Here is a 23,678-nt window from a genome sequence, read left to right on the forward strand (position 1 = left end):
ATAGGTAGGGAATCTCTGGCCGGTGGCAGCAGGGGGCTACAGCCCTCCACACCTCTGTATCTGGCCCTCAGCTCTCTCCCGAAGTGTTCTTGCATGGCTGGAATGTGTCCTTGGATCCTGACAATATCTCTTGCTTGATGGAAGACAGACTGGTATGTAGAAACAACTGTACAAAGGTGAAGCCCACTTAGCCTCTGGTCCCACCCAACACTGGCATATGGCTCCTGAAAGATTACTCTTAAGGGAATGTGGCTCTTGGGCTGAAAAAGGTTCCCCAAACATGTACATGGATAGGGAACCTGTGGCTTTTTAGATATTGTTGGGCTCCAGCTCCCGTCAGCCCCAGCCAGCATGAACAATGATCAGACTGTTAGGATATTTCCGTTCCACCTTAAAAGGGGACAGGCTGTTGTGTGTCACAGCCTACGTATTTCCTGTTCACAGGATGTTTCTGTTTTGTATATGCTTTCGTTTCTCTCTGTGCCTGAGACCTCAACGCAGGCAGTCATGTTTTCTTTGTTCTGACCAATGCTGAATAAAGTTGTAAATAATGCTTACATGGGAAACATGCAGTTTCTCCTCTGCAGCAATCTTGAGCATTAGCCGAATGCTCTCATACTTTAAGGTGCGACGGAAATATCCTAACACCCTCCCCCTTTCCGTGTAACCTGTAGTACCTGTGGTTCAACCCAATTGCAACCTCTGTACATAAACCTTAAGTTGTTCTCTGTTAACAACCTTAGACAACAGATCAGCAGGAATTTCATTTCCTGCCATGTAGGACACCTGAATGAGTCCTTTCTGAATACACTCTCTTGCACGATGTAGCTTAATCTGCAAGTACTTGGTTCTTTGCTTGCAACTCTCTGAGTTCAGCAAAGCCAAACAGGATCTCTTCTCTTGATACACTTGTATAGGACATTTCACAGAAACTCTGATGTCCTTAAACAGTTGCATCAACCATTCACAATCCATGAGTGAAAATGACAGAGCATTGAGTTCTGCTTCACAGGAACATGATGGGGAGTTGTAGCTGGATATAATCTGGAGGGCTGCAGGTTCTTCTTCCATGTTTTAGTATATAGCTAGATATTTGGACAAAACTTTATTTTATGGTGCTTCCCTCATATCAAGGTTCAGAAATATCACAATACGTTGAATTTATTTCTGTTAATATAAATTCATCTGGGAAACGATAAGCTACTGAATGTGTAGAGGATGCTTCACGCAATACATTGTTTAGACATAGAATAAACCTCTGCATAAGCATGAATGTGAAGCATGCACCTGAACCGTAGATTTGAGCAATTGGCTCAAGCGTTTAATTTTTAATGCCATTTTTTTTGGACAAAAAATGGTCTCTTGAAGCGATTCACATCCATTGGTACAATGTAGTGCTATGATAGGTACGGTACATACAGTAAATGAAAATGAGGAAAATACTGTAGTGTTAGGCTTGCAGAATGAAAGACTGACAAGGGAAAGGAAGTAAAGATACGAGGGAGATCAGCTTGACAAGCCAGAAAAAGTAGTATTGTGAATGCATTTTTATATTCAGTTGGAGCCTGGCAGATGCTTGCTGGAGATTTTGCTTGGGTAGAAACAGTGAAACTAAACAGCGGTCCTTTAGGCCGTTGGGAGAGTGTCTCATTTCTGTAGTTAAGGGCATCTGACAGTAATAGAGTTCTTTGTGGCAGACAGCAGAAAGCAAGTTTCTCCTTCGGCCAATGACTGGGGCTCTGCTGGTTTTTCTGTTGCAACAGTACTGTTCCTGGGAAGGAGAATGCACCACCCTGGTAGATCTTGCTACTTTGATGCATAGCAGTAGCCAGAATGCCTTTTTCAATTTTTTTACTGTGCCTTCTATAGAAGCTAATCTACACTGAAGATTAAACTAGATTGGATGAACGTCAGTTAATTTTATTTTTATGCTGTAAGTGATATTTTATGGTGCAACACCTAGCAAACACTAGTGATCGTCTGTGATTTCAGTGATGGTTTAATCGATCATGTCTTGTATGTGATAATATAATATTGGAGTAATGACTTAGAAGGCTGAGAGTCCTTGAAGTAAGTTGAGAGCTACTTGATTATAGAATAGAATAGAAGAGCCAATGGGGGGGGGGGACCCAGAGCAGATGGGGGGGGGGAGACCCAGTTTTTTCTGTTGATGTCAGAGTGATATTTGTATCAAGTTATTGCAACCATAAACAAGGACCCTGGGTCACTGCAACTTTGTGTTGCTGCATATTCTATCATTTAGAACATAGCATTTCTTAGTTACTCATTAGTATAGTAGTAAGTATCCCCTTCTGTCATGTGGGAGACTGAGTGGTACAGCAATAAAATGGCTAGCACATTTGCACAGCTAAGCAGGGTCTGGTATATCTTCAAATTGGATGGGGAGCCATGTGTTGAGATTCCTCCATCCAAGGGGGTTGGACTAGATGGCCCTTGGGGTGCCTTCCAACTCTACGATTCTGATCCATAGTGGCTGATAAGGTCTAGCAAAGAGAGAATGGTCAGGTGTATTGACTACCACTTTGTTTCAGGGTTCAATTCAAAGTGATTGTGGTTTAAAAGGTCAAAATGCATAGTCCTACTGCATTTGAGCACGCTAGCATTGGAGCTATTGAACCTATGAGAAACGAAATATAGTGCTGAAATATCAACACCTGTTCTGTACTTTTACCTTGAGATAAACAACTAAGATGTGTGCCAGCTGCCAGTGCTTAATTTGGAATGTATTGCAGAAAAGAAGAGAGTTGAGAGCAATATTGGGGTTCATAGTTTTTATGACATCATTACCTCTGTTTCTTATTTTTCAGGCATGAGTGCCAGTGCTTGTGTAGCTAAAAGGCACACTTGTGCACAAGAGGGAGGTTCCAAGGTTTATAGAAAAGGGGAAAGGATCCACAAAACATGTAAAAACCCAGATTTGTACCGTGTGCATGTGTGTTCAATTTCAATTTATATTCACTTGCATTTACCACCTTTACTTTCTACATGTTACTGAATTATGTTTTTGATTAATTAGAAATAAATATTAAAAGGTCAAAGATTAAATTTTAATTTGTCCTTTAAAAAAACAAATGGGAACTAGAGCTTGTTTTCATGAACATATACAGTGCAGAGTGCCATGTGTTTGTGTGGGGGGCTTAAACAGTTATTCAGTCACCATGACTGATGTGCCATGTGGGCAGATACACGTTCTCTCCCTAGCTAACAGGACCAGTCATCAGGGATGATGGGAGTTGCAGTCCCAAAACATCTGGAGGGCCGAGTTTGCCTATGCCTGGTTTAGATCTAAGCATGTTGGCTTCCCAGTGAATGTCTGGTTGCGTTCCATTTGATTTGGGGGATCTAGATAGTATTCCCAGAAAGATTTTTTGGTAGGGAAGGTAGCTGCTTTTTCTTAAAGCTGAAATGGTGATTCCTTGCTGCTGGAAAAAATGCCAAACATTTTTCTGGCTTGTGTGTCAGCTGCAAATTGAACTGTGTGGAAACTGTTATGAGAGATGCATACACTTATTAGTGTCTGTCATATCACTAGAGTCATAGCCTCCCCGTCAAAATACCTTCATCCTTCCTTACTTTCTACTTGCCTTTTGTTTGTTGGATGCTGAATGCTTCTCTTATATTTTCAGATGATGAAATGCTTATGCAGCCCTTTATAAAACAAATTACCCACCCCATGAGTTTTTCCTTTTTCTTGACTTCTGTTTTTGAGCCATTTCATGAGCCCCTTTTCTCCCCAGTTCACCTTGTTTATTTTATTTTATTTTGAATTTGGTTCTCTCTCTTCACTCTCGCTTCACAATATTGCAAACGCATTTCCTATGATTTATTAAAGGAAAAACATTGGAAATAGTTCATTTACAAGATTTATTTCTTCACTATACAGTCCCAGGTCTGCACTCACAAAAATAAGACTATATGATTAAGAGCAATACAATTCTATAGCACACAAATCTGTACCCAATTAAGCATTTAGAGTTTGAGATTCTGTTACTGCTGTTGAATTCTCCCCTCTTCCCTTGTCAAAAAAACTCCCATGCTCACATTCCTCTATTTTAGCAGTAAAAAATAAATAAGGTTTTAATTGGCTACTGGAGCTATGGAAACTTGTGAACTAACACTGAGCGCATTTGACCTGCTTTAAGTTTCACAATATTCTCCTTTTTGTTGCAAACACTTGACCTTTGCAGGCTACAAAATGTAGCAAGCTCACAATGCCTTGTAGCCAAGCAGAATCCTTTAAGATAAAGAAAAGAAAGAGTGACTACAGTTAATAGTGTATTAATAGTCAAGATCTATATACCTGGAAGCCAGTTTGACATATAATTGAACACGAAGTCTCTCTTTTGACAAAGCTTTGCAACATCACCTTTCACCTCTCATTGCCTCCCATGTTGCTGTCTTCAGGCAGCAGCCAGTAGAAATCATTTGGAGTCTGCGGTGCTTACGTCACAGAGGGACTTTGGACCATTGTCTCATTGTCTCATAAGGCTGAGCAGGTTCAAAGCCTTTCATTCCTCAGAAATGGAAGCAGCAAATCTGGCACACTGGGAATACCAAAGAAGGTGTACAGTATTTGATTAATAAAGTACTCCAATAGAATGTCTTTTCCAGAGCTGCCAGCATAATGGTTTTTAAAGCAAAATACTTCCATCTAGCCTTAGATTCAAAGCAAGCGAAAAGTATAGGATGCTCTGAATTTTCACTACAGTATCAAGCATTCTAAATAACCAAATATTCCCATGCATTGTTGCAAATCAACATCACAACAGGTTTGGGTGCAGGATCGTGGTGGAATATTAACTAGTCAAGTGTGCAGCTGCTGACATTTAAATACAAGCAATGTTGCTTGAGCAGCCCTGAGTTCAGTTGTATTATGTCTCTATCAGATGTGATGAACAAATAAAGCAGAAAAGATCACAGGGAATTTAGAAAGTGATGCTAGCTCCGAAGATCAATGAAACATGCTAAAACTCGACCTTCTTATTAGCTCTTAATCATTAGATAAGATTTGTTCATTCATCACAGCAATGCACACACTATCCTGTGTATTTACTCTCCTGTCCAAGGCAACAACCCAAGCAGGTTTAGATGAGAAGGAAGGATTAGCAACAAGCAGAATTTGGGTAGGATGGTGGGGGCGGGAGATGGTTAAAAAAAAAAAGCCTACCACAGTAACAGAATGGCTAATCCCTGAACCGTCTGTTCTGAGAGATGTCCTGTATTAAAATATTCAGTAAATTTCTTGGAATTATGAATGGGAGAAACTGCTTTTTCAGTTTTGTTTGTCCTTCCACCCCCCACAACTGTGAACGGGTTTATCAAATTTTGGATTTTTTAAAAAAAGCTTGTTAAAATTATGAATTAAAGCCTGGATCCTGGAAACTGGGAGAGGAAAGTCTCTCTCCTAATTGCATATGAGTCTCTAATAGTGCTGCTCATTACTCAGCTTGTAACCAGGCCCTATAGGTGAGTTGTTCCCATGTCTAAGAAATTGGCCAATTGATTGTCCCTGAGGGAGCAGGTATCACAGTTTGGGGATCCTTCTGGATCCAACTTTGTCACTGGAGGCTCGTGAGGTCTCAGTGGCTAGGAATGCCTTTTATCTGCTTCTGCTGGAACAATATCTATGGCCGTTCTTGGACCGTGAAAGCTTGACCACAGTAGACCAGGCTTTAGAGTCTTTAAAAATTGGATCATTGTAGTGCAGTCTGTATGCAGTGCACTTTGTCTGAAAACTACAGTTAGAGCAGAATACTGCAGCATGATCGGTGGGAATGAGATTCTGTCAGCATAGAACACCTATGGCCCTGGGCCAAATTCAAGGTGCTACTATTAGTAACACCCATAACAGCTCGGGACCAGTTTACCTTGCTCATCCACTCAACAGCTTCAACCTGTGTAACTGGCACTTTTGCAAATGCCATATAATGTTGAGTTTCCTACATTGCAGGGGGTTGGACTAGATTACCATTGGGGTCCCTTCCAATTCTATTATTCTTTTGCAAGTAATTGATCCTTCAGTGTGGCAGCACCTGTTGTCTGGAGCTCCCTGCAGATTAATATTAAGCAGGCGCCTTTACTATACATTTTTAAAGGCTTGCAAAAACAAGAAATTGTTTAGGCAAGTCTACCCTGATGTGCTATTTTGACGTTTGCACATTGATAAATTTTATTTTGTCAACTTGGTTTTTTTAAGGTTGGTTAAAGTTTGATTTGTATTTTAATGATCATTTTATATTGTTTTTATGCAAACCAATTGTAAACTTTGCCTATTAAGAAGTTAATAAATGGGGGAGCCGCTAGGGGCACATTGGAAGATGGCCGACAATACCATCTCTCCGGCTCACACAAGGTAATTTAGAGGCTGATATGGGAGTATGCAGCCTCCCTTGTTACCCCAGGGAATGGGAAACACTGCCTCGCCTGCGGTTGCCATAAATCACTCCCGAGTTTGAAAGAAGGGGGTGAGGGTGCTGGGCGCACAGCACTCGTGTGGGATGGCTCTCCTGGACGCTATCTCTGATAGCGCGCCTGGTTGCAGCAGCTCAAAATAAACAATTAGAGAGAAGCAAATGCACATATTTCGAGTGAAGAACGGGAGTTAAGACTGCTAATTGAAGTGACCTCTGTGAAGTGGAGCGACGGGCTGGATTCAACAGGAAAATATATAAAGAAGAAGACACATGTCGGAACGGGACGGAATGGGGGGGGGGGAAACGTTTCTTTTTTTATCTTATGTGATTACCTAACAATCCCCCCCCCCCCAAGAAGAATTGTTGCAACTACTGATTATAAGCGGGATGATTAAGAACTGTGTGGAAATGAATTACTAATCAAAGACATGGTTTGTGGAATATCTGTAAAGGAATGAAAGGCCTTTTGAATGACGCAGTTATAAAAAGAGACTAGGAAGCAGGCCTGGTTGCAGGATTTACGATCGAGGGGGAGGAGACCATGGCTTTGTTATCATATTGGACTGTGAGTTTGACCTGGCAGAACCCCCTAAGAAGATCGAGGAAAGAGTGACAGGCCTGCGAGGACTAATGGGCAGACTTTAAGAATGTTTTGTACGGAAGTGTTGAAATGGCATCTGTCTGTTTGAATATGGCTCTTGGAGGAATGGAAAATCCACACAGGATATAACAACGTTTGTTTTAAACCTGCTTGTGGAGACTATCAGAGGTCACAAAGAAAGGAATATATGATAACAACAAGAAGATGAGGAAAACAGTAAAGAGAAGATTGGACAGAACTGTGAATACTATTTGGACAGAACTGTGAATATTAAAGCAGCAGCAAGAGAGATGTTTGGATCCCTTTCTGAGCTTGAAGCATGGGTACCCCCAACAAAAATTTAAAAATTTGGCTCTGTAATTTGGAATTAATGTGATTTGATTGGTTTGTTAATAAAAATTATATTTAAAAAAAAAAGAAGTTAATAAATGTTGCCAAATAAAAATAAATCCAGCGGGAGTGAAGAGATCATTTCAAAGCCACCTTAAATTTTCCAAGTCTTCTATAGTCTTTTTAAATCTCTTACGCCCTTGGCTGGTTCCATCATTTGTGATGTTGAGGTAGTCTGTCCTAGGCAAATCAGGTTGGTTGAAATATATATTATTGAGTAAAGCATGTTGCTGTAAGCTTACAGAAACTGCCTGATAACGGCTTGTATAAATGTGTTTTAAGAACACAAACAATTCTGGTAACATTCTCCTTGCTTAATAACAGAGTGAACGGTGAGTGTGTGCTGACTTGAGCATGCAGTCTTGAATACGTTTTTAATGGCAGTAACTGGCTATTGACTGAAGTCAATTTACATGAATATTTACATGAAGTCCACAATAAATCATGCAATTACAAACACATTTGATATGCATAATTTCTCAAGTTGTATTTAGAACTGTAGTAAACATCCATTAAGCTGCCAACTGTGCAATTTTCTTTTATGCAAAAGTTTGCAAACAATTTGAAAAGCCAACCATATAGTTGGCATTAACAACTGCTGTTCTTTCAGCAAGGATGGAAAAGGTGGAGCACTGCACTGTGGGGGTAGTTATTACCCTTTTAAAAAAAATAACACACACAAAAACAAAGGACTATAATGTGACCTGTTTGAAGCAAGGGATGGCGCCTTGTTGGTAGTTTACAGAAATGTAAGAATTAGCCTGCCTTCTGTGCCAACAGAAGCATACCCAAGCTATATGTGTTGTGATCCTGCAGAGTGTGTGTAGAAATTAATTAAAAAGTCTGATTCCTGGGAAACTTGATATTATTATTTCCTTCTTTATTTATTTATTTCATTTAAGAAAGAAAAAGGGAAAAGGGGTTACGCTAATTTGAAACTGCTGACCTGGGTTTTATGTACTTGAAGAAAGACGGAAACACAGTGGTTGTGGGTGTTGGCTCTTGTGCCATGTGTGGCTCCTGCCTTCTTAGTGTCTTGGTAGAAGCAGAATAAATTATGCAAAGTATCGCAAATATGCACATGCAGTTTGCAGAACTCAGCATTTCTACATGTTGAATGTTGGTGTTCAGCAGCAGCACACGTTGTTGTTGTTTAGTCGTTTAGTCGTGTCCGACTCTTCGTGACCTCATGGACCAGAGCACGCCAGGCACTCCTGTCTTCTACTGCCTCCCGCAGTTTGGTCAAACTCATGTAGCACACGTAGGTCTGCCTAAAATGCAGCAGGAAATAGGATGAGAGATATCAAGGTACATTTGCTGTTCTAAAAGTAGGAACAATTCAACACTTTGAGCGCATATTGTGCATTGTGCGGCTCCTGAAGTCTTAGGTCTTTGCCCATATTAACAGGCATTCCTGGAAGACACTGATTTTATCTAGACCAGGCACCCCCAACCTGTGGCCCTCCAGATGTTTTGGCCTACAACTCCCATGATCCCTAGCTAACAGGACCAGTAGTCAGGGATGATAGGAATTGTAATCCAAAACATCTGGAGGGCCGAAGGTTGGGAAGGCCTGATCTAGACCTTTTTCAGTCTGGGTTTGTGGACTGAACTGTCCTTCACTCTGGTGGATGACCTTTATTGAAAGAGAGAGGGTATGTGTGACCCTGCTTCCTCTTGTTTCATCTCTCTGTGGCTTTTGACACCATCAACATGGTATCCAGATTGACTCCATGGGATGGGCATCAGGGGTGCTATACTCCAGTGGAGTCATTTTGCAAACTAGTGTTGAGGGATGCTATTCAGCTCTCTGACAATTATGTCATGGGGTGCCACAAGTAACTATATTGCCACCAAAGCTGTTTAGCATTGAGAGTGGTCATTAGGGGATTTGGAGTGAGATGCTACCAGTATCTATTTCTCCACTGCATGTGAGTCGAGTATATTTTTGCAAGCCTTAGACTGGAGAGGTCAGTTATGCATTCTGAATGTGGTCGCACTTGTCTATAGAATTAGGTGCATAGACTGGAAATACACCAGGATTCATCTTTTTCTCTAGAGGCCCAGGTGATCTCAGTGCCTAGGGATACCTTTCACGAGCTCTGAGTTATAGCTACAACCATTCCTGGACAGAGATAACTTGGCCACGGTAATCCAGGCACTGGTGGCCTCAGTGATTGATTGCTGTAGCAGTATCTCCAGTGTTCTTTTCCTGACTGAACATCTCCTGCCCTGAAGTCATCATTAGCCTCTCTGGGGAAAATGCTGGTACCTGTTTTCTGCACTGTTTCCCAGCAGGGCTAATCACAGCTTCAGGTGCAGAGGAGATTTAGACCAGAAAAATAGTGCAGGGGGAAAAGGTTAAACTCCATCTCACTAGCATGCTCTTCTGATCAAAATTGGAGCCCCTGTCGCCACAGAATGCAAAAATAAATATTGTCAAGAATATTGCATTTCTGTATCATATCACAGCTCTTTGGGCTTAAGATCCATTGTAAACAATGAAAGTCTTGTAGTGCCATGCCAACATATTGTCAATCTATTTAATTGGGCTTTGCAGCTTGTCATATCTGAAGCAGAGTTTATTTCTAACTAATTAAAACCCAGGTTATTTCATATGAATAGAATGATACAAAAGAGGAGTAATTATAATAACCAAGGTATCCTGGCTCAGTCAGTCATCATGTTTTATTTATTCTAGAAGTGATTAAAATATTTAGAGAACAAATATTTAGCATGAAGCAAATAACTGTATATGAGAGAGAAATATTTTATATTCGTTGCATCCTTTCATTACTCCTTTACCTGCTCAGCAAATGATTGTGGCTAAAATAAACATAAAAAGCTGATACTAGAACTTATTTTTACTGCAGATTTCAATATAAATCCAGCATTCATCTTTGCTGTTTCTGCATGTATTTAGACTAAATTAACGATGCACCCATAGTTCATATAGCAACTCTACATCTGCTCACCAAGCACAAAATGACCTGAAGGTTGTTAACTCCTCAAAGAAAGAGATACTGGGCTGAATAAGACAACATGTTTGTTGTAGCTTTTAATGCATTGCTATACCGACTAAATTGCTCACCAGTAATTCAATTAACATTTCACATGTTCAGGACTGTTTAGAAAGGAGGAAAGGGGAGAGAGAAGATGATGGCCAAGCTAGAGGATACATAAAATATCTCTGCCTTAACATACACGACTTCTAACAGAAAAAGGACTTGATCCTGCTGCCTGTCTTGTGGTAAGGGGGTATTTAGCCCCCTTTGCCCCACTCTGGTGCTGATCTGGATAAGACCTTTGGAACCTGCAATTTGCTCAGGAAAGCATCCCATTTTCAAATCAAACTGAAGCTGGTTTGGGAAAAACTCAGGAAAACACAATATTTATCAAGCTGTAGGATAAATGTGGATTATGGCTAATGTTGTGTGCGCATGGCTTCACAAAATAGAGATAGGAGTACACTGGATGCAAATTTAAATGGGGTGTATGTACACAGCCTAAGTTAGAGCTGTTAATTTCAGTAGGTTTACTCTGAGTAAAACGTAGTTGAATACCACCAGAGATGTATACATACAGATGTGCACTTCAGACTCATTTTAGGAACATGTCTAACTACCAGGACATGCCGATCATGACTTTTTGTTTGATCTTTTTCTTTGAATGGTAACCTCCCCCTGCTCTGTATTGCCATATTGCAAAGTGCTTTAAAATTTCTCCAAATTTCAAAACAGGATTTGCATGTTTAATGGGAGGCAGGTTGTTTCTTAAAACCATGTGTAGCCCTGATGGCATGATAGAATTTAATTATGCAGGTTTCTGTATTGTGATATGAGCTGTGGGTACTATTTCAACGTTTGGCTTTAACATTTCAGTTTGAAAAATTGTAAAACATTCTGATGTGGTAACTTATTTGAAAAAGAAAAACCAGTAAAATATCCCATCAAAACATATGCATTTAGAATTACTCAGTTATATAAACTACAAGTTCAATCTATCATTTCCTTTATGCATTCATAAATACTAATATCTGAATCTTAGGGCTTTGGCTAGCCTTAATTTGAATATTCAACTAAAACTTAGCTGCACATAATCCATGAAGTGTGCTAATGAATTAATGAATTATTAATGCTAATTGGTTTTCCCAGTGTGGTAAAAGCTTTTGGTGTGTTTTTTAAATTAAAAAAACACACACACCCAAACCCAATCTGGCAGATCTTACTCCCTCCTCAGTTTAATTTAACACTGCGTGGTATGGATTACAGGCTAAGAAGCTCATTAATCCAATTGAACCAAATAAATGAAGGCTGATTTATGATTGCCTGCCTACTTTAAACACAGTGATTAGATGGCTAAATAGCATTTTGTGGTCAGGCATGTAAACTGCAGTCGTCAGGCATGGTTAGCCAATGTTACCTGCACCAGATTACACAAAAATGATTAATTGTTGGCATCTGTTTGTTTTGGGAGACAATGGAAGAGTGTGCCTATATGGGTGAAGTCAAGCCTTTGGAGAGTTACAGCACCTGCTGTGGCTGTAGAGACCAATATGGGAGAGACAGGTTTTGCAGCTGGGACAGATGAAGAAGTCTGGCTTTGCTGCTACAGGTGCACCATGGCACTTCTTGTCTCTGCACTCCTCCCAGAGGTAATTTCTCCTTTAGTCACTGCTATGGATACATAACCTGACTGACAGTCTCCATTATAGGACTGTGAAATCCAACTATCCCAGGAATAGGGTTTTATCAGTTCCAGCCCTGAGGAAGCATCTGTAAATGTGTGCCAGTGGACCTGATCCTTCACTTTTAGAGAAGTGAAAGGCCCTTTATTTAAATTAGTTTAGGGGTTGAATAGTAATTAACTGTGCCTGTTTGATCTGTTTGTGCATATTTGTTATGACACATCATGGTTTTTCTTACTTTTGTTAGAATTTGTACGCCACCTCTGTCATTAAGAGGAAGTGTGATGAAAATCAATGAATAAATAAAATCTGTTCTAAGGAGAGTGAAACCCTGTGAAACAGCCCAGAATAGAGGGATTTGATTAATCTGGTCAGAACGGCACATGCTGCTGATCACAGGATATAAATGACACTATATTAAGAGACAGTGTAATTAAGATACTTTGCATAGAAATTTGGAAGTATGCCTGGCTCTGTGCCTTGCCAGATATGTATGTGTTCTATTGACAAAGCTTTTCTATGGTGATGAGACCTGCTGTGCTAGAGAGATGGACATGAAACATTTACTTATTCACAGCTTCACAATGCAGTGAGGATTGACATGCAGCTGAAAGGTCAAGGAGATTCTCTGAAATTAATTTTCTTCTAGGTAGTGTACTGCTGCTATTGTTTATTTGCCTGTGCCTGTGTTGCTGTCCTTGGTACCAAAGTGCATTTCATGCATTTAGCTGTATAATTATTTAGCTTGTACTTCATTCCTGCAAGATACAATCTTGTTGTAAGCATGATATTGGTTATTTCATTGTGCAACATAGAATCATAGGATTGTAGAGTTGGAAGGAACACAGGGTCATCTAGTCCAACCCCCTGCAATGCAGGAATCTTCTACCCAACATGAGACTCAAATCCATGATCCTGAGAGTCTCATGCTCTGTTGACTGAGCTATTCCAGCTGCCTAACAGTTTAAATACAAAATGCTACATTGTACTGAATCATCACATCCTTTGTAATACGACCAACCATTGGACTGCAGCAAAATTGTTGGACCCTGCAGATTTGTCAATCTCCAACTTGTGTATCTGGTCGATTTCCCAGAATTCTCTTGGGGAATTATTTGACTGATGGTGATTCTCTCTGCCAGAATAGGAAGCTGGCCTTCACTATTGACTTTTAAATCAAGCACCTTGGTTTATTGCAGAGCAGGATGAAACTTGCAAGAAAAATTGTGCTGAATTAGATAGGACATGTTAGAAAGCCCATTTTTAGGCAATGAGGTGGTAGAATCAAGGATACAAATAAAAGCATATTTGTTAAGGGAAAATGTATGATTAAAATGCTTTGTATAGAAATGTAGATGTTTGTCACACTCTATGATGTATGCTAGCTGTGTGTGTTTTCTGAAAAAGCCAGGTTCTTTTTGACTACCATTGAATCAATGGTGTCCCATCCAATATAATAGTTATGGGTCAAGAATGGCTTGCTACAGTTTAGGCTATCCAACTCTGATGAACAGTGCATTTGTTGTGATGTGGTTTTTAAAATTACTTTGATAAAATTTCACCCAGGCCTACTTGGCAGATAAAAAGGGGCTTCTGTCTAAGATGTCAATGGTACCAGGTTGTTTGTACTTGCTTTGAGTCAATTGCACCTCAAGAACATTGGCCCATGCTTGTGTCTAAGAGAAGTGTCACATGTTTGTTTGCTACTGACTGATAAAGGCAAGTTGGGATTGGCTGGGGAAGTATTTGCATGAGCTTGTCAGACCTGTGTCTTTTTATGAGGGAAACTTGCTGTTTTCTCATAAGAACAGCAACTAACTTCTTGTTTAAAATGTGTCATCCCGGCACTCTCAAAGTGACCCATATTACCCTTCCCTTTCCTGTGCATGTCTTCTGTCTAAGGTACATTTGGCTGGGATGTGGTCTCTGCCCTCAGACATCCATCTGGTTTCCTCATTGCTATAATTTTATCTCTTCAATACTTCTTTTAAATTCTGGAAGGCATTCCATTTGCTTGACATATTGTATGTCCAGTGTTATTGATGATCTGGCACCTTGACTTAGTTCTGTGTTTTAAAGTTCTGTTCTTTTTTTAAAAAAAAATGTAGGGGATTTTTTTGGGGGGGGGGTCTGTTTTGTTTCGTAGCTGACTTGGACTTTTCCAAGAAGAGAAGCAGGATAAAAATCCATTTGTATTTTTTTTATGCTGACTTTTATTTATTTTAAATTACTGGCTAGAGACTCTAATTTGAAAACATAGACTTTCATAAATGGTGGTTTTTGTTTGAAGGAATGTGCTGAGGCTAAAATACAGGAAAGTATAAAGGGACTAGATTGCACTCAATTAAACTAATGGGGAAGCAGGAGAGACCTGTCTGGTGCTGAAACTACTGTAATATGGTCAGTGCATCTCGGTTTCATAGCATTTCTGTATTCTGAGCCTTTGCCATTTACATCTTCATGAGGGAAAGGACAATGGCAAATTTAATCTGGCCATACGCTGGGCACAAGTTTTAGAACTGAATTCTCAGTTTCGTACCACCTTCTTGTTGTAGACATTGTGCCAGAGACAATGTGATGTGGCCTGACTGAAAGAATCAGGTGTTTGTTGTTGGTGTTCGTTTTGTGTTGTGATGTTTTTTGTTACCATCTGTCAACTCACTTTTAGGGTTTGCTTATTTCAGTAGGCTCCATTATGAAGGCTGCTCAAGAGCCATTATGGATAAATTATTCTGCTTGAAAGTCACTTTCTGCAGAGCCTTATTTTCTCTAGTACTGGGTTAGAGAATCTGCACACAATGTGTTTGAACCACGTGAAAAGAAGTTTTTATGTTACAACCAGTGTGTGGGGCACACTCATGTGGAAGCAATATTTAATGGTTCTCACCTAGGAAATAGTACACTAGAAATCTTTATTTCTATTTTCTTCTGAAAAGGGGGAGGGAAGAGGTTCTGAAATAACTGAGACTGTTTAACTATGCAATATCTGCATTCCATTCTTCATAGGTAAACAAGATAACAGACTGCTGCACTTACAAAAAATGAGATTTTTAAGGCTGTCAAATTATAGCCAAGCACATATCCCATATGGAGTAGGGAACACACACAGTCCTGGGTTTAAATTTATATAATACTGCAGAACATGAAAAAGAAATGCTTGTAAATAGTATTGAATGATAGTGGAGCCATGAGAAAAATCAATTCATTTCTTTAAAGTGCTCTGCTTGCATCACAAATCTGAAGTGGACCTTTTAAATATTTATAAAAACTGTGTTGGCTATAAAAAGTATGTCAATCTAGCTTTGAAAAAAACAACAGCAGCAGTTTTTATATAAACAATTAAGCAGCTACTCTGTTATATATTTTTAAACCTATTTTCTTTCCCCATGACCTCAATATTGCAATGCTGATCCCTCTGATAAATGGCAGGATGAATACATTTTTAGGCATGTCTTGGGAATGGAGCAACTTGTCTGTTTTGTAGATTGATAGGTAGTATAAATAAATTATCCTTAACCTCTGACAACTGCAGGTGAAACCAGACTTTGATTTTGAAGTGGGTTTTAGTAGACACTCTCTGTATTCCAAGGCATTTTGTGTTTAGCTTGCAGAAGGTATGGTCTTACTGTGACTTACTGTGTCTCACTGGACATTTGGATCACATGTTTAGGTTTTTCCGCAGGCTGTGACTAGACATTACAGCGCTGAGGAATTCTGGTTTTCAGCAGCAGTGGTGAATCTCCTCCTTTAACTTGTGGCCTGATTTGCACAGGATGTTAAACCATAGTTCCTTCCCTGCCCCTAACTGTGCCACATAGAACAAGACACAAGTCAGAATCTTATGGTTTGTTTCCTCCAGACAAATTGCGAGTTGTAAGCCAAGGTTTATGCTTGTGGTTTGTTTGGAGGAAGCAAACCACAAACCAGGTTCACACATCATGACAAGCCAAACGGTGGCTTGTTTTGGGGTTGTTTCCTCTCCTCTATGGTCATGTTGGGAGTTGGGAAGAGCAAATCTCTTGAATGCGTTAAACTATAGCTTATTTTCAACCAAGGTCTTAATGTTGCATCAGAATGTAGCCAGTTTCTAGTAATACAAAACATGTGATAGGACATTACTATCCTACTAGAGTGTTGACTAGTCAGCTGTGGGATAACTTTAAAAAAAATTGAACCAAATCTGGCTCATCCTTTTAAATACATTCTGTACAGCTTCCTTAATTAAAGACAGCGATGGAGTTGTTTCTCTATTCTGCCTCTATTTTTAGTTTCTGGTTGTTTCATTATTCTGTCTATGAAGAGACAATTCTTTTTGAAAAAGGTGTATTGAGTCTAGGGGTGGGGGAGTGTAGCCCAGTTGCAACATCAGATCAAATCTCCCTGATTCAAATTGTAATCCCCCAGTCATTTGCCCTTTTAAAAACACAGGGAAATCCTATCACAGATATCCTGATACCACAAAGCTGTACTTTTGATATGAAAATTAGTCTCCACCTCACCACCTTATATGTAATAGGGTAGGCGCATGATGAAATGGCATGATCGTCACAGTCATGTGTTTTGCCTTTAGGCAATTCCTGCTGCAGTTCCTGCAGTTCTTTAGGCAATTCCTTGTGATATCATGAGATGTGTGATAGAATCTGTAAAGTGTTCTTCCAGCAATATTTTAAAAAGGACAAAACCTACTCTACTGAACTAAAAGGTAGCAAACAGGCCAGAGATCTTATTATAGCATGATCCCAATTGAATCAACCCAAAGGCTGGATAAACTAAAATGCCTTAGCCTGGCATCTTAAAGCCAGCAGTGATAGATAGCACCAGGTGTGCTTCCCTAGGGAGAGTATTCCACACGCCGTGTTTCTCACAATGTGACCGTCTGCACATCCCTTGGAGGGGGCACTCTGAGAAGGGTCTCTAATGAATGCAGGATCCAGGTAGGTTTATATGGACAAAGATTTTCCCTGAGGTGTTGGGGTCCTGAGCTTCATAAAGCTCTATAGGCCCAAACCAGCAGTTTAAACAGAACCTGGAAACTAAATGATTATCCTGCTGAGCAGCTTCATACTGCATACACAGTTAACACAAACTGTTTCTTTCTAAAGCTTCTGTTGCAAAGCATCCAAAAGAGGGCATTCCCTGGACTATATGCAGTGGCTACTGCCTTATACTACCTGGCTTGAGCTACTCATGAGAAACTGCCTACCTGCGGAAAATGCAAAAGTCACCATGTGCAGTTGTCCCTTGAACAAACTGGAGTTACTGTTTCCTTATTCTATTTTAAAATGAGTTGTTGTTGGGAGAACCAGTGCCTTTACCATATTTGTCATCCATTGTTGTGGTCACTTCTTGTACCACACAAACAAAACGCACTGTTTCTGAACAGTGGTGGTGCTGTGTTCCTCTATTTGAACTAACCCTCCAATGTTGTGGACTTTTCCATCCCTTGCATATGTGATCTGAAAGGGTGGTCCTTTTGCTGTACTGTAGAGTGTTTTTAAAATCGCTGTGCTAATTTTTCTGGGCTGGCTTTTGTGCTTTTTCCGCAGAGACACGAGGAGTGAATTTGCCCTTTTCAAAATGGCTATTTCTCGTGTTTTTATGGGAGTAGAGCAAAACTGTCTTCCCTCCCTAAAACTGGGTTTTTTATAAATTTGGATTGCCTTGCCATCTCTGTGGCTTTGTGAAAGGTTAAGTCCTCCATTAGCTTCACTATTCAATAAACCTCTTTGCCTAGAATCCCAAGCACTAGTCTTTCTTCCTAGTTCTCCTTTTTATCAGTAAACTGAGTGTTCAGCTTGTTTGTACGAGACTCTTTACAAATGGTTCAGCTTTCTTCAGGTTTCTGAGATCTTTGAAAAAAGCAGTCCTTCTCATAAACCGCATTTTCTTCTTTGAGTTGAAATGGACATAAAACTTGCCCAAAATAGCTTTGGCTGCTTTGGTGCCTGTTGTTGGAGGTTTGCAGATAGACTAAAGATGTTGCACAGGTCTGATGTTCTGAATTGGTGTAATGCTTTTGTTGTGTTTTGGCATAGTCCCTATTATGGTCAAGAATGGATGGGATGCAAGCATGATAAATATTCCATTAACCCCCATTATTCCTACTTTGCTCAGGAATGTTGTAATTAGGACTTGTTCTTGTTGCAATGCTGAAAATTAAATGTTCCCTTTGGGTCAGTTCCACTGTGGAAATGCCAATGATAAAGTTGATTTTAACAATTCTTCAGAGGTTTTTTTTAAATTATTATTTCCCAGACAACTTCTTCCTTCCTGATAGTAGTACTTGTAAAAATCCCATGGTAAACTGATCAACCGCATGCAACCAAGTGGAGGTGTGATTGCTAGAATGTAGGTGGAAGAAAACTTGGAACAAAGCCAACACGATTTGGAAATAATCAAAGTCTACTTGGTACAATCAATGGTGCTGTGAGGGTACAACAGGAAGCTCCCTAAATGCAGCAGAGGTGTGTTATATTTTAAAGTAAGTTAATACTGCCACCTAAAGAGGCCTCTCCCTGTAAGACCCTTAAATAATGAGTCTGAAATCTCTCTAACTGCACCACTGTGTATAGTGATGGCATCAAAAGGTACATGCTGTATTTTTCCACATCATTGTCTGTGCAGTGTCAGTAAGTCGAGCTATTTTGGATAATACCTGGCCTTAATAGCTATTGAGCCATTATTTGTTAATGCTGATTATTCCATAGTTCACAATGACATGTTTGTAAAACATTCATTGGATAAATTATGTCAGATCTGTGTACTTCTCCTTGAATACAGTTTCTGTATCTAAGGTGTCCTGAACCTCTTGGCTATTGGTTAGAGAAGTCAGTACCTGTAGCTTGAAAATATGGATCAAGTCCTTTGAGCTGAATGGCCAGCCAGTGATCTTGACATTTAGACCTTTGCCCTTCATAGATAAATTTAACCAGGCTGCTGTCAGTTGTCCCCCTTCCCCTTTAAAAAATTAAGTAGTTTTGGGGGGAAAGTGTGCCCCAGTTGTTCAGTTTCAAATCTTTCCTTTCTCAAGTAAGCTGTTAGAATGAGGTGGTAGCTAACCAGATCTATGGTCTCTTTGATAAGGCTGTCATATCTGGGTCCACTTTAATCTAATTTCAGATCTGATTTTGAGAGGGAAACCAGAAGAAATGGGAGTGTTGGCTTGCACTTGATTTTGTAGACTTCTCAGTGGCATTTCCAGATAACTTATTTGGATTGCTCTTTTGCTCTGAATAAGCTCTGTTGTGAAGTTGCTTACTTCTTGAAAAGAAAGAATTGGGTGGAGTTACCTGCATGTTTAGTTGGATTCTGTTTCAGCCTCAAATGTTAAAAATGATTTTCACATGCCTCTCCTAAGTGACAGATTGTTCCTCCTTTGATTTACAGAAGCTTGGTGGAGTCTCTACCATTGCTAATGAATATATTGTGATATTTTATTTGTTTACTTCTCTTCAAACTGCAACTTTTCCTCACTTCAGTGAACAAAAAGATCAAAAGAGTATTTTTCCCTTTTTCTTTTAGCTGTCTCCGTAATGAGGTACAGTGCTTCATCATTTGGATTTGCTGTAAGTAGTCTCTTAACTGAAATGTACATTGCACAACTCCCTGGTCCTGACTGGGGTAACTGTGCCCCTGAAGGACCAGGTGCACAACCTGGGAGTCATTTTGGACTCACAGATGTCCATGGAGGCGCAGGTTAATTCTGTGTCCAGGGCAGCTGTCTACCAGCTCCATTTGGTACGCAGGCTGAGACCCTACCTGCCCGCGGACTGTCTCGCCAGAGTGGTGCATGCTCTAGTTATCTCCCTCTTGGATTACTGCAATGCGTTCTACTTGGGGCTACCTTTGAAGATGACCTGGAAACTGCAATTAATCCAGAATGTGGCAGATAGACTGGTTACTGGGAGTGGCTGCCAGGACCATATAACACCGGTCCTGAGAGATCTGCATTGGGTCCCAATAAGTTTCTGAGCACAATTCAAAGTGTTGGTGCTGACCTTTAAGGCCCTAAACATCCTCCGTCTTGTATACCTGAAGGAGCATCTCTACCCCCATCGTTCAGCCCAGACACTGAGATCCAGCGCTGAGGGCCTTCTGGCAGTTCCCTCATTGTGAGAAGTGAGGTTACAGGGAACCAGGCAGAGGGCCTTCTTGGTAGGGGCACCCGTTCTGTGGAATGCCCTCCCATCAGATGTCAAGGAAATAAGCAGCTATCCTATTTTTTAAAAGACATCTGAAGGCAGCCTTGTTTAGGGAAGTTTTTAATATTTAATGCTGTATTGTTTTAACACTCGATTGGGAGTTTTCTCCACAAGTAGGGCCATGGGCAAAGCAGCCCCCTCCTCTTCTTTCCAGTGACTGATGTTCAGAGAAAAGCTGCCTCTCATTCTAGATGCAAACGCTTCCACCATGTTTGGTATCCATATGCACCCTACCCATAAACTATCCTCTTGTGGATGCTCAAATTAATAAGAAGTCTACATTCACATTCCTCCTCCTTTCTACATGAATATCATCATGCTTGTCAAGCAGGATGTAGAAAGATCAGTAAGCATTTAACAACTTGTTTTGTGGTAGGGGTATTTTGTAGTAAACTGGTAGGGAACAACTGCATAAGTTCCTTTCACTTTCTTGACTGACACAATAAAGGCTGCATGCACACTACCCATTTAAAGCACAAACTCTCCTCCCAATAATCCTGGGAACTGTAGTTTAAGAGTTCTGGGAATTGTTTCTCTGTTAGTGAAAACTACGTTTCCCAGGATTCTTGGGGCAGGGGAATGTGCTTTAAGAGGGCTTTAAATGTGTGATGTGCATGCAGCTGAAAGTCTGTCGTGTCTTTTGTTTTCAGCACAAAGGATGAGCTTGCCCTAATCTGTGCTTATCCCTGCTTTTATTCAAATGATTTATACTTAGTCTACAGGCTTGTGGCACAGTTAGCAGTGTATTGATTTAAGCATAGCTTGCCTTAATGGCTTCTGTATCTTTTCCAGTTTGATGCCACTTTGGATGTGTTGTCATCGGTGATAGTTCTGTGGCGCTACAGCAATGCAGCTGCAGTACATTCAGCGCACAGAGAATACATGTGAGTACTTGTGGTTATTTTTAGCACTTATCAAAGTCTGAGATGATAAAGGGGGGGGGTCTGCTTTCTCTGGGCAGTTTTCCCCTTTATGTTCTCCTAGCAACATAATAGCCATACTGATATAAGCCTTCCTGCTCTTATACAGCTGACTACAAAGTCTTATTTATTTAAAGCTTTTTATCCTGCCTTTCACAACATGTTTCTAGGTGGTGTGCAACAAAATTTAAAATAGGTACACAACGCATTGAAATGATAACCCAGGGCAGGATTAATAACCCACTGGAATTAAGTAACAACCTATTAAGTAACAATCTGTAACAACCTAGGAGCAGAAATATGTTTTCAGTAAGCTCGAGCTCAAGGGTTGTGTGCCATTCCAGAGAGAGGTTGTAGATGTTAAACAGCATGGGGGATACAATTGAATTCTGTGGATCCATGGAAGTTTTTGTTTTTTAAAAAAGGGGTGGTCTTACCACTGTCTCCTTGAGCAGGCAGGGAACATCCCCTCTCATCAGGAGTTGTTAATCACCTCCCTGGCCTAGAAGCTTGTTTTTATAAGCAGTGAGGTTCAAGTGTGCAAGTGGTTACCTAGACTGAATCAAACACCTTCCAGATGTCCTCAAGCCTTATTAACTGAAACACAACATGCCTAGACAGTGCCCTGGACACCTTTTGATGCTGTAACGGTAGAGGCAAGGTCCTGGCAGAGGCAAGCAATTTTATCCTCAAAATGCTTTCCGAACAAGTTTCAGCAAGCTACTATCAGTTCCACCATCTCATTTGGGCCAGACTGTAAAAGGCCCCAAACTACCTGGGAAAACTCTGAGGGGTGGTACAATGAGGTTGCAATGCAGAAAAATAGGTCTCCCTTGCTGCCTTTACTGACCACTTAGGCTTGATAATGAGCACTCACCATTCATCTGTGTTCAAGTCATTTCCTGGTGTGTTTCATTGCCCAAAGCTCTGGTGTATAGCAAGGAGTCAATGGGCTCCAAAAAGTGGCAGAGCAAGCTCAGGGACTACCAGGTCAATGACTTGTGCTATTTGCATATTTCACAAATCTGCCAGAGCTTCAACAGGAGTGCCAGTCATATCGGCTCTAACTCCCTGCCAGCCACCTGGAAGCCAATTGAATCCATCATAATCTAAGGGCAGATCATCCTGATAGGTCCCTCATCTTCAGAAGGGAAAAGGTGCTGAAAGCTTAAAACTCAGCAGGAGGTGATCCAGCTATGACAAGGGACTGATGTCAATATCTCCCACTTTCCAATAACCCTCTTCCTGCCCAAGAAAGAAAACGGAGGCCAGAGTCTCTCCTGCCACATGTTGGCACAGCCCCATGACTTACGTTTTCGTTGTTGCAGTGCTGTGAGAGTCTAATGACAACTTAAGCACCAAATACCATATTTTTCAGTGTATAAGACTCGGTTTTTTAACCAAAAAAATAGGTTTAACATTGGGGTTCGTTTTATACACGGGTATTGCTGAGGGGTGTTTTCTTAATTTGGAGTCCCCAAAAATAGGGGGTGACTTATACATGGAAAAATACGGTACTTTTTTGAAAATAGAGTACAGAACTAATTAATACTGTTAAATCAGTCTGTAACTGAGAGCCTTGTGACACATTGAAGATTAACACACCTATTATAGCATAAACTTTTTGGATCACAGTCCACTTCATTAGATGTGCAGTGGGCTTGAGTCCATGAAAACTTATACCATAACAAATTTATTACTCTTTAAGGAGCCGCAAGGCTCTTTGTTATTTTTGTTATGATAGACTAACATGCTATGCCCTTGGAAATGAATTTTTACTGTTATTGGAAAACTCATCAAAATCCCTGTCACGTATTAAATTAACTCACAGTACTCTGATAAACACAAAGAAGCATTCAGGATTTCGAAAAACAGATGATTATACAGTATGTATAAGCGTGATGACCAGCTGTTCACTGCCTTTTGCTTAATGTAGTTTACTCTAACCAAGGACATAGTAATAGAATTTTTACAGCATGAGAACTGCACATGGGGTGAAGATCTTTTCTTGTCTACTTGATCATTGGCATTAACCAACAATTTTCAGTTTGTTTTGTAAGAAAGAAAGACAAATGCTGCATGGATATTAAATCATCCGTTATTTTTCACAATAGTTGGTGTTTCCAAATGAAAGGTGGGCTACTTGCGCTATAGAACAGATGGAAACTCCACACCTTCATGGAGGCTTACTGGTTGTTAAGCCAAAGAGATATACAAAGCGTGCAAAGATTTTGTAAGGGGTGTTAAAATGTATTAACTCCCTAGGTTACAACCTAATGGACATGAGTAAGACATCGGTTCCAGTAAGTGGGGATGGGCGCAGTGTTATACAAGTGGTCTACAAGGTGTGCCTTTCATGGGTGAGGAAGATGGTCACTCTTCCTCCTTCAGCTCTATGTACTTTTCAAGGGCGGAAAAAAGACAATAGCCCTCCCCACCTCATGA

General features: G+C 40.3%; 1 protein-coding gene across 4 annotated transcripts in view; it reads left to right on the plus strand.

Moving 5' to 3' along the window:
• The window catches only part of TMEM163 (transmembrane protein 163), a 108,118-nt gene that overhangs the window by 60,553 nt on the left and 23,887 nt on the right, over positions 1 to 23,678 (plus strand). For all 4 annotated transcript variants that reach the window (XM_083583097.1, XM_083583098.1, XM_083583096.1 and 1 more), the window contains 2 exons: positions 19,634 to 19,677; positions 21,106 to 21,197. In XM_083583097.1, coding sequence (XP_083439223.1) covers positions 19,634 to 19,677; positions 21,106 to 21,197 — 136 coding nt within the window. The remainder of the gene's footprint in view (positions 1 to 19,633; positions 19,678 to 21,105; positions 21,198 to 23,678) is intronic.

This window comes from Podarcis filfolensis (genome assembly GCF_964270895.1).
Source record: "Podarcis filfolensis genome assembly, chromosome: 1".
Taxonomy (NCBI): Eukaryota; Metazoa; Chordata; class Lepidosauria; order Squamata; family Lacertidae; genus Podarcis; species Podarcis filfolensis.